Below are 13,837 nucleotides of genomic sequence, written 5' to 3'. Positions count from 1 at the left end.
AAAAGACAAGAAAAGAACTTTTGTCTTTTATGATCAGTCTAATAAATACAGCTTATTTTTTACTTCCAATTACCTGGTTAAAATAATTTGCCTTGGTCAGAGTATCAGCTTCTTTCCAACCCCAAGATACTTTTCCGAGGTATTTCTCAGGGGATCGTGTGAAAAAGTGGGTCTCTTGCAGCTAAGTCAGAACTCCAGAGCTCAGTTCCCTTCTATCCTATGCACCTTCCCTTCCAACATCTTCCTAGCTCAATTCCATCACTCTCCCAATGCTCAACAAAAACATTCATCCTATTTCACACTAAAGAATAAGTACTATTAATATTTTCATGAAAGAGATTGGTATGTCAAGGTGAGGATCAGATGTCCACAGGCCAGCCAACTGGTAGGGAAGGGTCTGGCTGAACATGCCATCTTTCCTCTGTCCAAAAATCACAAGCTTTTTTCTGTTGGGCCCACTTAGTTATTGGTCTCAGCAGATCTATTCACTGTGAAAATATCAAACGATAGAGCAGGGCAGGACTATTTATTGGCCTTATAGTCTATTCTTATCAAAATGTTGCTTTTGGATATAAAATAATATCCACGCTGATTCTGAAGATTTGAATGCCCCCAGAAAATATTTAAGAGAAAAGGAAGAAAGAACAGCCGTTTTTCTGGCTCCAGTCAAAAACACTGTTTTGGACACATAAGTCTCCTTCTCCCAGTCTTACCTCCATCCAGTTGATAAACCGGGCCACATCCTGTCCCACCAGTTTGGTGTAGCCCGCGGACACTGGGTAATGCTGCTGAGCCCGTGACAGCCAGTCCACCACAATGACGTTGGAGTCTGGTTCTCTCTTGTACAGGGCGGCCACAAGTTTTGGCACCCAACTCTCATACATTCCTGTTACCTGAAGATGATGACACAAGCTTTCTTAAAATACCCACCTACCACTTGTCATAGATACATCAGCCCAATACACCTGCATGAAATGGAAAAAACAAACTTGATTGGAAGCCCATTGGCACAGATAGAAAAATCAAATAACAGAACAGTGTTCAGAGACAGGTCTGTCCCTTCCAAGGCAGATCTAAGTAAGCCAGGAAGGCATTGAGTTGAGTTGAGGAACGGCAGATTGGGGTTCACCATGCTTCCCATTTAAAAAGTATATTTTAGACATTCAATAAAATTTTGATCATTTATACTATTAAAAGGAAAGATTGGTCTGAATGCAAAGTGGATCTTTGAGGAAACTAGCAGGAGCACCTGGCTAGGAGCAGAACCCTGTTGAATTGGTCCAGTCCCACTCACCTTCGCCTCCCTTCAAGGTTGGCGTGTTGGGCACCCTTTGTAGTTGGCTTTCAAGATCAGGAGAGGTTGATGTCATTTCTTCAGAATGTAATGTTAATGTCTCCCTGTTTCAGCCAGGATCCCCTACTTCACAATGGGAACCCTGTACTTAAAGCCAGTGACATCCAAGCAAGTGGCAAAGCTCCAAGATAGCTGTGTCTAAGCAACCTGCTGGGATGTATCACATGCATGCTACATGCTAAGCATTCCTTTGGGTGTCTCATGACACAGCTGGAGAGCCTCCTCATTTCCCTTCGTCTGTGCCTGTGAGTCCCCAGGCAGCTTATTTCAGATAAGGCAAGAAAATCTGGTTTACTCTAGGCCTCTATTAGAAGTTTTTCTGTACTACCAGTGTTTCTCTTTTCTTTGTTCTTCCTTCCTTTCTTCCTCCCTTCCTTCCTTCCTTTCATTCCTTCCTTCCTCCCTCCCTCCCTCCCTCCTTCCCTTCCTTCCTTTCATTCCTTCCTTTCTTTCCCTCCTTTCTTTCCTTTCTTTTGGCAGAGTCTTACTGTCTCGCCCAGGCTGGAGTGCAGTGGCATGATCTCAGCTCAGTGCAACCTCCGCCTCCTTGGTTCAAGCCTCCTGCCTCAGCCTCCTGAGTAGCTGGGACTACAAGCACATACCACCACACCTGGCTAATTTTTTTGTATTTTTTTAGTAGAGATCGGGTTTCCCCATGTTGGCCAGGTTGGTCTCAAACTCCTGACCTCCAGTGATCTGCCTGCCTTGGCCTCCCAGAGTGCTGGGATCACAGGCATGAGCCACCGCTCCCAGCCCAGTGTTTCTAAGTTAAGCAATCTAAAAGGGCTGGACATCCAACTTACTCCTACAGTGGCTGACACTTTTATTAACTGCACAATAGCTAATTGAATCCTTTCTTTCTGATCAACATAAAATACTGATGTAAGTAATCCCAAACAAAGCGAATGAAAAATCTAAGTACTCACCTTTCTCAACTCAAAAAGGGTCTTATTCTAAGTTCTTTCAATCTGAGTTTTTCTTCTGAGGTTCAATAATTACTATGTTTTAAATCTTTGGTTTTCAGACACGCAGCTGAACTGAAGCCCTCCCTGCTGCCTGTACCAGGTGGGCCACCTGACCCTGCCAGTGAGTTCACTGAGATAATCAAGATCAGTGTGGCTGGCTTAGTTCTTGCACAGACCCAACTCAGTCCCACAGCCAGACAGCAGTCTCTGTGCTCAAGCACTCAAAATGTCAGGACACATGATGTGAAAGATACAGGTGGGCTTAGTGAGGCAGTAGGACCAATGATAGGAAGTGGCACCGTCTGTTGATATTGGGTTGGTCATGTCATCTTAGTATGAAAAAGAAACATTTTTTTCCCACAACTTCCCAAAGTATAAAATTCTCTCAGGGATAAGATTGAGATGACTGAGATACTCAATTTATTTCTGTTGTATAAATGCGTTTATTAAGCTCAGATTTTTTGAAAAATTTTAAAAGCCAAGTTCTGTATATAACCAAAGGGCCTCTAAAGATTCCTTTTTCTGGGCCAGATGCAGTGGCTCTCGCCTGTCATCCCAACACTTTGGGAGGCCAAGGTGGGTAGATCACTTGAGGTCAGGAGTTCGAGACCAGCCTGGCCAACAGGGTGAAACCCTGCCTGTGCTGAAAATATAAAAATTAGCCGGGTGTGGTGGTGGGCGCCTGTAGTCCCAGCTACTCGGGAGGCTGAGGCAGGAGAATCTCTTATGCCCAGGTGGCGGAGGTTGCAGTGAGCCGAGATCGCGCCACTGCACTCCAGCCTGGGCAATAGCGTGAGCATCCATCTCAAAAAAGAAAAAGATTCCTTTTTCCTACTTACACCTATTAAAATATTAAAGGATTTATGTTTAGGAATTTGAGATTTTATCACAAAATATTGAATTTACTATGTTAACATAGTAAATGGCTATATTTTGTTAAACATCTGTGTGAATTCTGTTAGTAGTAGTCTCATCTCTATAAAAATTGTAGCGATTGTCCTCTTCAGTCAATAACAAAGCCACTTAAATTATGTAGGAAAAGAAATGTGGACTAGATGAATGTTATTTTTAGTTAGTTCTCACTAGAAATTAGTATTATAATATTCACGAGCTCTGACATAATGGATAGATAATATATCTTTAACAATCCATTTTACACAAATCCTTTTAAATAAATTACACAGTCTACTCACTTGGGATTGAAACATTTTAAAACAAACTAAGCAAGAACTACATAATCTAAAGTGACTGTGTGACATATTAGAGAGGGGACTTTTAACAACATTTTTTTAAAGTAAATTTAATCACAGTTTCACTTTTTCTAATCATCTGGCATGTCAGCATGTCAGTTCCCTGCCCAGCCCTTTTTTTTTTTAATTTCCAGAAAGGCTCCCTAAAGTTTACAACTGGAAAATTTTGGAAGTAGAGTGTTTTTAGGGACATCTAGTGCAACCTCTGCTTTACAGATCAGTAAATGGAGGCCCAGAGATGACAAGTGACTTGATCCACAGCACAGAGCTGGAGAATGGCAAAGCCAGCATGGACGCCACACTTCCTCACTCCACTCCAGCCCTCTCCTCACTCTTCCATGCTGTCTTCTTTAGAAAGGTTCTCCTGGCAATGTGCTGGGTGATGCGGGATCATGCCAGGGTTCCACCGGTTCCCCACAGCAATCACCTATCTTCTGCTCAGTAGCTGGGCAGAGCATCCTTTACCAACCTCGCAGGAAGCTCTGGCTCAAGGGCACCAACAAGGTACAGTGTTAAAATGAAGGCTGGCACTGCCTAGGGGGAGTTCTGATGAACCTGTGGCTTCAGATCCCACCTCAGCCAGAACTGTCTTTATTCAAGTGCAAGGAGATCCATGTGAGATGTGGGGTGTGGACCCATCACTGGGTCCCCAACAATTGGGCAGGCCAGTCAGGATACCTCACCACCCCAATCCACTCTTCCCCAAAGAGCCTCCCTTACCGTCCAGCCATGGATCACCATGAAGGTTTTGCTGCTGTGATTGAAATGACAGGTAGCCACGGACTCTGCTACTCCGGGAATGAGGTGGCAAGTGTCCTCAGCTGTGTCTTCAGGGGTCCTTAGGGCAAATTTACTTTCAATGTCAATAAAATCTCTTCTTTCTGGAAAGGAAAAATTGGATATGAGGTTAACTGGAGGGTTGCTTGATTTTATTCATTGGAATGATATGTTTTAGGTTCACAGGCAACCACCGCTGATGCTATTTTTGTTTCTGAAGTGTTTTCGAAAACGAATGTAGATTGCAAGAGAACAACAGATGCTCCAACGTTGAGCAAAGTTGACAGAGAGACAACCTTAACTCTGAATTAAGATTGTCACCATTGACCTCTCCTAAGTCTTCCAGCCTTTCTTGAAGCTCTCCTTAGTCAGGGTGTGTGTGTCTATGTTCGTGATTTCAACTAAGGGAACTGCTATTTGGGGATTCCTTAGTTAATTCTGTTTTCTCTCAAGACATGAATTTAAGTGACTTGGCCGAGGCTACCCTGGTATTAGTGGGAGGGTGAGGATCAGAACCAGGTCTCTCAGTTCCACTTCGAAGCTTGCTTTCCTGGAGAACACTGACTCATGCATGGCTCTTGTGTGCTATAGTTCCACTATTTGTATGTGTGTGTGGGGGGGTTGTTTTGTTTTGTTTTGTTTTTTGAGACAGGGTCTTGTTCTGTGTCCCAGGCCAAAGGAGTGCAGTGGTGCGATCTTGGTTCACCGCACCCATGAACTCAAGTGATCCTCCCACCTCAGCTTCCTGAGTAGCTGGGACCACAAGTGTGTGCCACCACGCCAGGCTAATTTGTATTTCTTGTAGAGATGAAGTTTGGCCATGTTGCCCAGGGTGGTCTCTATCTCCTGGGCTCAAGTGATCCACCAGCCTCAGCCTCTTAAAATGCTGGGTTTACAGGCATGAGCCACCGGGCCTGGTTAATTTTTGGATTTTTAGTAGAGATGAGGTTTCACCATGTTGGCCAGGCTGTTCTCAAACTCCTGGCCTCAAGTGATTTGCCCGCCTCAGCCTCCTAAAGTGCTGGGATTACCAGTGTGAGCCATCGGGCCAGGCCTCTATTTTTAATAAAATAATTTTTAAAAAATTTTTTAAAGAAAAGTTGGAAGCATGAGGAGGCTTTTGTATGAAACTGTTCCCACTCCTATGGCAAGATATACTTCAAAATGTTCTAAGAAGTAATTTAGTAGGTTGTTCAGAAATACCCGTGCTATGTATTAGCCATGGTTAATTCTCTCCCCAAATATTTCTTTTCCCACTATGTCATTACAATGTTCCACACAAAGGCAAAACTTGAAAACCACAGCAAACCTTGTTGTTGAAAGGGTTCACTTTGGTTCTTCATAGTTAATCCCAAACTTGGTGAGAAGAGAAAGACAACCTAGTTTTTGAAACTATGGACAATAGTTATAAATGCTGCTGAATCTTCATGGGGTACAGTGAATAGTTGAAGTAAATTATATTGCAAATAAAATCAGACTTCATGAAGCAGAGCACAATCAAAGGGAAGTTATGTTAAAGGGAAATCATTTAATTCCTTTTCAAGTAAAGAAGTTAAAAAAGAAAACAACCCATAAAACCCACCTATTTACTGTAAGAAGGTAATAACTTGTAGATTTTAGATTTTGCCATTCAAAATTTCAGGAGATTCATGAGGCTGCGAGGACTACTTCTCATTTCTTAATCTAAATTTGCTCTTTTTTTTTCAACTCAAAATTTAAAAATCTGTAACTTCGAAATAACTGCAGAAGTCAGGCCAATAATAAAAATAATAGTGTCATATTAAGAACAGTGAAAGTGTAGGCATTTGAATCAGCCTTATCTAAATATCGGAGGATTGGCCAACATTTTCCTATTGAGTAATTATTTTCTAAAATTCCTTAAACAATATTGTGGTTTAAGAAACATGCAATGAGTTGATCACACACACATACACACACACGTGCACACACACCTCCGTCATGTAAAATGTAGGAGAAATTTCTTAATGATTCTAATTATGAGAAAAGGAGTTTTGTTACAATGGGTAAACACTCCAACATCACTTATTCAAATAAGAGTCTGTTCTAAACTATTGATCTTTAAAGCTCTTTTCATTTGCATATAGTAAAAGTGCACGTGAATCCATCCATCCACCAAGAATATGCTCTACTTCTCATCTTTATTTGAAGATGTTGGTCGCCTTCTTCCTTCCCAACCAGAAAGCACTCTAGTAGCTTTACTATTTCTCTGATAATGGAAGAGTATTGAATACTTTTAATCTAATTCTGCCTTCAGTGCCCAAGAACTTCTTTTCCTGTTAAAAAGTGCTTTAGAAAATTTAAAACTAATTTCACCCTCTCCCACACCTTTCCACCTTAAATAGCTCATACCTCCTCTCCACAAGTCTTATTTTAACATATTCTATTATCAATCTTTTTAAAGCAGAGATGATGTGAACAATCTGGCAGACAGATCTCGCTTACCACCTATTTGCCAAATTGACATTTTAAGAACAATGCTCAGTATAACTCCAGAGGCTGCCATTCACTTTTAGTCCACTTTCCCCTAGAATTATGCAACTTGGTGTCCCTGGAATTGCTGGTGGTTTTGAAATGACCACAAATTTTCTTTGAAATGACTAAGACTGGCTTTGTGTAGTTCCATGAAAAAAAGTCTATTCAATCCATAGATCCTGTACCAGATTGCATGTATGGCTCACTGACAGCTCCAATTTCCCTCTGTTGGGTCCAGAGTATGTAATGAAAAGTAGGAAATTTACACATACTCTAGTAAATTTGTATTTAGAGACTTTCATTTCACTTTTAAAGAAAATGATTTTCATTTGACAGGAAAATATACCACTCTATGTGCTATGTGATGGTTTCAATTCTATGTCAGACATGACATCATAAATCTTATTGGCACTTAGTCAACCTTTCCTTTTCTTGGATGTTCTGATAATTTTCACACTACCTGTGTTTGCAACCCCCCGAGGATGTCTCAGTGTCCTAAAGATGAATGTGCTTCCCAAACTTCAGTCAGCTCTCTAGTAACTGACTTAGAACATGTGGCTGTGGGGCAGTCAGTATATTTATTTGTCCCAATGCATCCTGTGATTGCTATTGGGCAGCAGGTGAACTGATTTGATGCAATTGTTACTAAGGAAACAGTTATTTTCCATACATGGAAATAATATTAGTGACTGCACTCATCCAACTAGACTGTCTTTTGCCATGTCCCTTAGAAATTAAGGCCACCTTAGAATTGAGAAAGAAGAGGAGTACAGGAGGGAGGGAGGAATGGAGGGAAGGAAGGAAGGAAGGAAGGAAGGAAGGAAGGAAGGAAGGAAGGAAGGAAGGAAGGAGAAGGGGAAGGGGAAGGAAGGAGGGAAGGAAAGGCAGGCCTTCATTCTGAATTTAACTTAGCATCACCGTACCACCTGCCCATCAGGCCTCATCAGAAATGTCCATATTAAGCCCTTAGGGGAGAGTTTTGGGTAACACGCAAGTTATAAATTATGCCTTTCCCGACTATGGAATCTTTATTCCTAAATTCCTAAATAAATAATTACAAATCTGAGTGTGTAAACAAAGACAAAGAATTTATTCTAACATAGATAATAACTCACATAGACGAAATTAGGCTGAGAAGTTAAAGCACATAGAGAAAGATAAATGTATAGAGGGGAAGAGTGGTAGTTCTTGTTGCTAGAAAGAGGGAAGCGTTGAGCATCCCAGGAAAGCAGCAGATGGTGCTTTAAAGGCAGATCAAAGTCATCACGTGAGTAAGATGAACATTTATGCAATGACATGAGGTACAAGAACTCAATGAGAATGCAATTCTCTATGGAATTTCTGTTCTCCTGTTATCCCCCCACCCCTTTCTCTCTCTCTCTCCCCTTTTTTCTCACTCCTACAGGGCTTCCTCAGTAATTCATTTGCTCTCTGAGACTGATAGTCATAGTTATCGACTCAGGCAGTGTCTGTAGGATATCGAAGAACAAACTGAATTACTGATGTGGTTGATTTGGTGAAGGAAAACATCAATATCATGATCAGACTGAATTGATTGGTCTGTTCAGATATTCTAACATAAATATTGCTCTTGACTTTTCTAACATGCAGCTTTACTTTATTTCATTTTATTTTATTATTATTTTTTGAAACGGAGTCTTGCTCTGTCACCCAGGCTGGAGTGCAGTGGCACGATCTTGACTCACTGCAACCTATGCCTCCTGGGTTCAAGCCATTCTCTGCCTCAGCCTCCCGAGTAGCCAGGATTACAGGCGCCTGCCACCACGCCTGGCTAATTTTTGTATTTTTAGTAGAGATGGGGTTTCACCATCCTGGCCACGCTGGTCTTGAACTCCCGACCTCATGATCCACCTGCCTCGGCCTCCCAAAATGCTGGGATTACAGGCGTGAGCCACTGCGCCAGCCTACTTTTTATTTTTATAAAAATTGTTTTATTAATGGAATATAAAAATAAATCCTGTATGAATCACCTGAATTTTACCCTGAATTTTCTCCAATATTAGGGCTAACCTTCCACACTACTGAAAAGAGGGGTTAAAAAATAGGTTCAGAGATGTGTGTTAAAATTGCCCCACTGAATTAGACCAAGTGTGAATAAGCCATCATTATTTAAGGAGATCTTGTGGACTGGTTAATGAAATAATTTGGTTGAGTGTCATCACATAGGCATATTTCAGTCAAGATTTTTTAAGTTAAATACAAAATATTTACATGGTTAATCTGAGACTACTTTCTTCTTGTTGCTGAGGATGGCAAATGGAAACATCCAGTTGTCTCAGACTAACACATGAAAGTCCACGATTACTTTGCCAACAATTGTTTTATTGGAGGGAGGGCTGAATAAACATGGGGACGCTATTCTTTTTAGTTAAAATGTAAGTGCTAACTCCTATACTGTTTTTCACCATAATTAATTCTGCAGGCAATTTTTTTTCAAAGGTACATTATTGATGTCATGGTAGCTGTATCTTGAATGAAGGGCTGTTGAGGATCTCTAAGTGCAGATCCATTTACCTACATTCACCACCATCCCTCCGAAAGCATCTGACTTTTCATGCTACTTAAAAAGCTTCTCTAAACTTTGTACTACCCTCAAATTAATCCAAGCCAGAATGGTATTACCCCTACCTGACTGCATAGAAAGAGACTTCAACATTTACGAAAATACAGATGAGCGCACACACCAAAGTGGGTTGAGTGCTGTGAGCAAGGTGGCTGGATTAGACAAAGTGTGGCCACGCCAACTGGGTCATCTTTGTTCTATTCTACTGTCAAATAATGGTGGGAGACGTTTTCTTTTATTCATTCAAACAGTCAAAATCACCACACTACTTAGATAGCATTTGATCATTCTGAGAGCACAGACTGGGAAGAGCAAAAGGAATGAATTGGCACAAGTTTAATAGGCTCACTTTCGGCAGAACTTACATATATATATAGCACCTAAGATAATCCATTCCTTCCCTCCTAGTAGATATCTATTGTTGAGTACGCAAATGGTGTCAGTGCACACAGATAATCTTAAAATGGCCACAAGACAGCAAAGTGCAGTCACGCAGTCTAGTGAACAGACATTGTTCAGAGTAAATTTCAAACTCTTAGCCTCTGAGTAAGTTGGAACCCTATCCTATTAGTCCTTCAGAAACTATTGGAGCCTTCAACTTTTGCAAAGACAGAATGTGACAAAAGCACCGTGACAAAGATTTTACTCCCAGGTTAGAAAGTCTCTGTTGATAAAAGGTATTTAGTTCACTGTGGTGACAAAGTCATTTAATGGATAGATGATCCCAAAGCTTTACACTGATAAGTGTTTTTGTTGTTTTTATTGCCATAGAAGTTGGAATTTACCTTATGAGTAAATCCAAATGGTCTCTTCATCCAGACCTTAAAAAATCATGATACTCATGTCTTGAATACTTTCCTTACACTTTGTGATCCAAAATCATCACCAACCATCATTTTGATGGCTGGAACATCTTCATATTTAAGTCAATGCAGTCTTTGTGGTGGTCACGGAAGAAACTAGCTGCAAAATATTGTAAGTTGCAAGGCATTTTCTTGAACAATCTGGCATAAGGCAGTAAACTGTATGGCCCAATTTTTCCTCCATAATAAAGCAAGAACAGAAAGCTGAGTTAAAAATAAGCTGCTGAAAGAAAGCGAAAATTTTCCATCGCAGCTCTTCCCCCGTACCTGACTCCCACCTTTCAATATAGCTATTAATCAATCACTCCCTCGCTGAGCTCTCCTTCAGTGACATCTGCTATTTTGCTCTCCTTTGCCATCATGTTCAACTCAGAAGACAGCCTGGAAATTCACGATGGCCAGGCAAGTGGAACTTCAGCTGCTAAGCACTGACCATACTCTCCCTCTCCTAGCTCTTCACATTTCCTAAATGGGGCCATGCAGAGATGGTGGTGGCTCCCAGGACGAAGTGCCTGAGGACAGTGCCTCTTCTCCTCATATTCTTGTTAGAAAGAATCCAGAATGAATAAGTAAACTCAAGAGCCCAGAGGAGGTGATCCCTGTCTTTCTACCACGGTGACATCTTTCTCTCCCTGAAATTCTTACCTTCCTAGATGAATGCATCTGGAGGAGAAAGAGGGAGAAAGTTGCTGTGATGGGAGAGGCATGATATACTGGGTGAGTAGAGTGAAAGTGGAGGGGATGGGAGGGCATCATTTCCAGTCTACTTGGAAATAATCCTTCCTTAATATATTTACAGCCAGGAAAAGCATGTGTTGGCTACAACTCAATTAAACTAATTAATCACATAAGTGTCCACTTAAAGAGGCAAGAGTTACACCAGGCTCAGAGAACATTGGCCTCATCCAAACTCATTGCAGAGTTGAGGAACCTAAACCCAGAGAGGTGACACTGACTCCCAAGAATTTAGGATCTTGAACCTGTAAGGGAGCCTAGCAAAAACTTGAATGTGATGACGTATTTCGGTGCTTGTTTTGCAATGAAAATGACGTTATTCTATGGTGTGCTTTCTGAAATAAGAATTTGGAGTTGGCTCCTACCATCTTCTTGTCAGCATTAAGCAGTACGAAGGGAAACATACGAAACATACCCCACCTAAGATGTTGAAGACTTTCTCATCAACTCTCCAGTGTTTTCAAACTGATCCAATAGAAAAGATACTTTTTTTCTTATCCAATTTTGCTTTGATGGAATCTATACTTAGGGTTTGTTTTGTTTTGTTTTAGTTTTATGAGACAGGGTCTCACTGTCACCCAGGATAAAGTGCAGTGGGGCAATCACATCTCACTGCAGTCTACTGAAACTCCCTGGCTCAAGTGATCTCTCAGCCTGCTGACTATCTGGGACCACAGGCACAGGCCACCACGCCCGGCTAATTTTTGTATTTTTTTTTAATAGAGACGGTGTCTCCCTATGTTGCCCAGGCTGATTTCGAACTTCTGGGCTCAAGCTGTCTTCCGGCCTCGGCCTCCCGAAGTGCTGGGACTACATGGGTGAGCCACTGCTCCCTGCCAACTTTTTGTTTTTTAATCTAACAAAAATGTTTCACAAATTAATGCCAAAATAAAACAAACGTTTAGCGGCCATCAAAGCTATGGACAGACTCTATTATAACTTGAACCGCTGGGGACGTGCCGCCTGAGAGCACATCCAAGCGACACCGCCCTAATTGCAATTCCAGCAAGGAAGAAAAAAGGAAATGTTGTCCCGTGTTATGAATGGCTTCAGCTGCTCTCTATGCTGCTGTTGCATGTTTACTGAATCGAGGTTCGAATTAAGCAGGCTGCCTCCATTGCGGACAGGTCTGAGACATTCTCATTTGGCCCCGAGCGCCTGGACCCCAGCGAGCGGGCGGTTCCCTGGCGGCGGTGACCACCGTTGTGCTCGCTGCCTCCACGCGGCGCCCGTCAACCCCACGTGCTCGCAGCCGCGCGGCGGGGCCGGGCGCCCGGAGCTGGCCTCAGCCCCCAGGACAGAAAGGGTGGCCAAATGCAGACCTGGCAACCCCCGAGTCGGCGACCACAGATTGCTGGTGGCTGCGCCACGGTTTCGGGAGGGTCAGCCCCTCGCTGGGTTCTCAGGGCACTAAGAAAAGAGGCGCATGCGAGCCTGGAAGCTGGAGAGAGTCCCGGGCTCCCCAGAGCGGGTGGGACGCCGCGTCCCCAGGACTCCGCGCCACGCGTCCTTTCTCCACCCCGACACCCACTGCCACTCCCACAGCGGAGCGAGGGGCCCCGCCGAGGGCGAGCGTGCCCCGTGCGGCTGAGATGCCCGGAACGCCTCCCCGCGCCCCGGCTTCCCCAGAAGGGGCCACAGTCGGCCCGCGAGTCCCCGGGCGGGGGCTGAGCCGCAGTGCCAACCAAGCCGAGGTCACCTTGGCCCGCGCGCCTTTCATTCCAGAGCCCCTCCGGCAGAGAGGTGACTGCAGGTCACCGCCAGCCGGGCCCTTACTCCCCGCCTCCGCCGTCCCGGCCCCCACACCCCGGAACCTCCCCGGCGGAGCCTGCGCGCCCGGGAACGCGGTCCCAGCCAGAGTGGAAGAGATAGCGCGGGAACCCGGCAGAGAGAAAAAGCGGGAACTGGGCGCCGCCGCTTCACGATCGGGAGGAGATTCCCTCCCGGCCCCTCCTGGATCCCACTCCGGGGACCGTTTCGGGGCTAGAGCCCAGGCTGGGAGAGTCCCTGGGCGCATCCACTGCCCCTTCCAACTTCCTTCTTCTCATCCTCAGTTCGGGTGGCAGTGGCCACCCGCCGGGTCTGCAGGTGGAGGGGAGTTTGCGCGCAAAACTTACGGTCGGCGGCGGCCACCCCTCCGCGGGAGGCGGTCAGACTCTGGAGCCACACGGCCAGAGTCAGCACGAGCAGGGCTTTGCTCTCCATCTCGGGGCGCGTCCCTCTGGAGGAGCTGCAAGGCGCGGACCGACTGATGAGCCGGCTGAGCCGCAGGCTGGAGAGGGCTGGAGCCGCGGTTTGGCGCTGAGCAAGTCGCCCTTTAAAGGGGAGGGCAGGGCAGCTAGAAGTGGGCAGCTTTCCCTTGAGGAGGAGGAAGAGGGGGAATCGAGTCTGACACTGTTTTCACGCCAAGGCTGCTTATGTGACTGGAAATATGCAAATAAACCTCATCACCTATTGGCTATAAAATCATAAGTTGGGGGGAGGGCCCTAAATTCACTTCTAAACGTTTGAGCAAACAGTAATGAGGCTCAACCCTGCCAACGAGAAGAGGGGGAAAGGGCAGACGGAAAAATTTGCTTTGTTAGGCTCCTGTTCGCTTAGCTTAAGGGGTTCCACTCTACCCGGGGCCCCCTGTCTAAGCACCAAACACAGGTTTACATCGATTCACGTTAAATACTCAACAATCAGCTGTTTTCCAAGGAGGGAAAGTTTAGCTGTTAAATTACATTTGATAGGCACTTTAATACACCTCTCTTTTGATGAATCCTGTTTGTCACTTGCAGTCCTCCCTCACTCACCCCGCACCCCATCCCCAC

General features: G+C 44.2%; 1 protein-coding gene across 1 annotated transcript in view; it reads right to left on the bottom strand.

Moving 5' to 3' along the window:
• Window positions 1-13,456, bottom strand: part of LPL (lipoprotein lipase) — a 28,118-nt gene extending 14,662 nt beyond the window's left edge. The window contains exons 1-3 of the mRNA XM_001149804.8: window positions 13,139-13,456; window positions 4,290-4,450; window positions 714-893 (exon numbers count right to left, since the gene is read on the bottom strand). Coding sequence (XP_001149804.1) covers window positions 714-893; window positions 4,290-4,450; window positions 13,139-13,226 — 429 coding nt within the window. The 5' untranslated portion in view covers window positions 13,227-13,456. The remainder of the gene's footprint in view (window positions 1-713; window positions 894-4,289; window positions 4,451-13,138) is intronic.
• Window positions 13,457-13,837: the final 381 nt, after the last annotated feature.

This window comes from Pan troglodytes, chromosome 7 (genome assembly GCF_028858775.2).
Source record: "Pan troglodytes isolate AG18354 chromosome 7, NHGRI_mPanTro3-v2.0_pri, whole genome shotgun sequence".
Lineage (NCBI taxonomy): Eukaryota > Metazoa > Chordata > Mammalia > Primates > Hominidae > Pan > Pan troglodytes.
The sequence above is the reverse complement of the archived record's forward strand: the minus strand, read 5'-3'. Positions and strand labels throughout refer to the sequence as shown.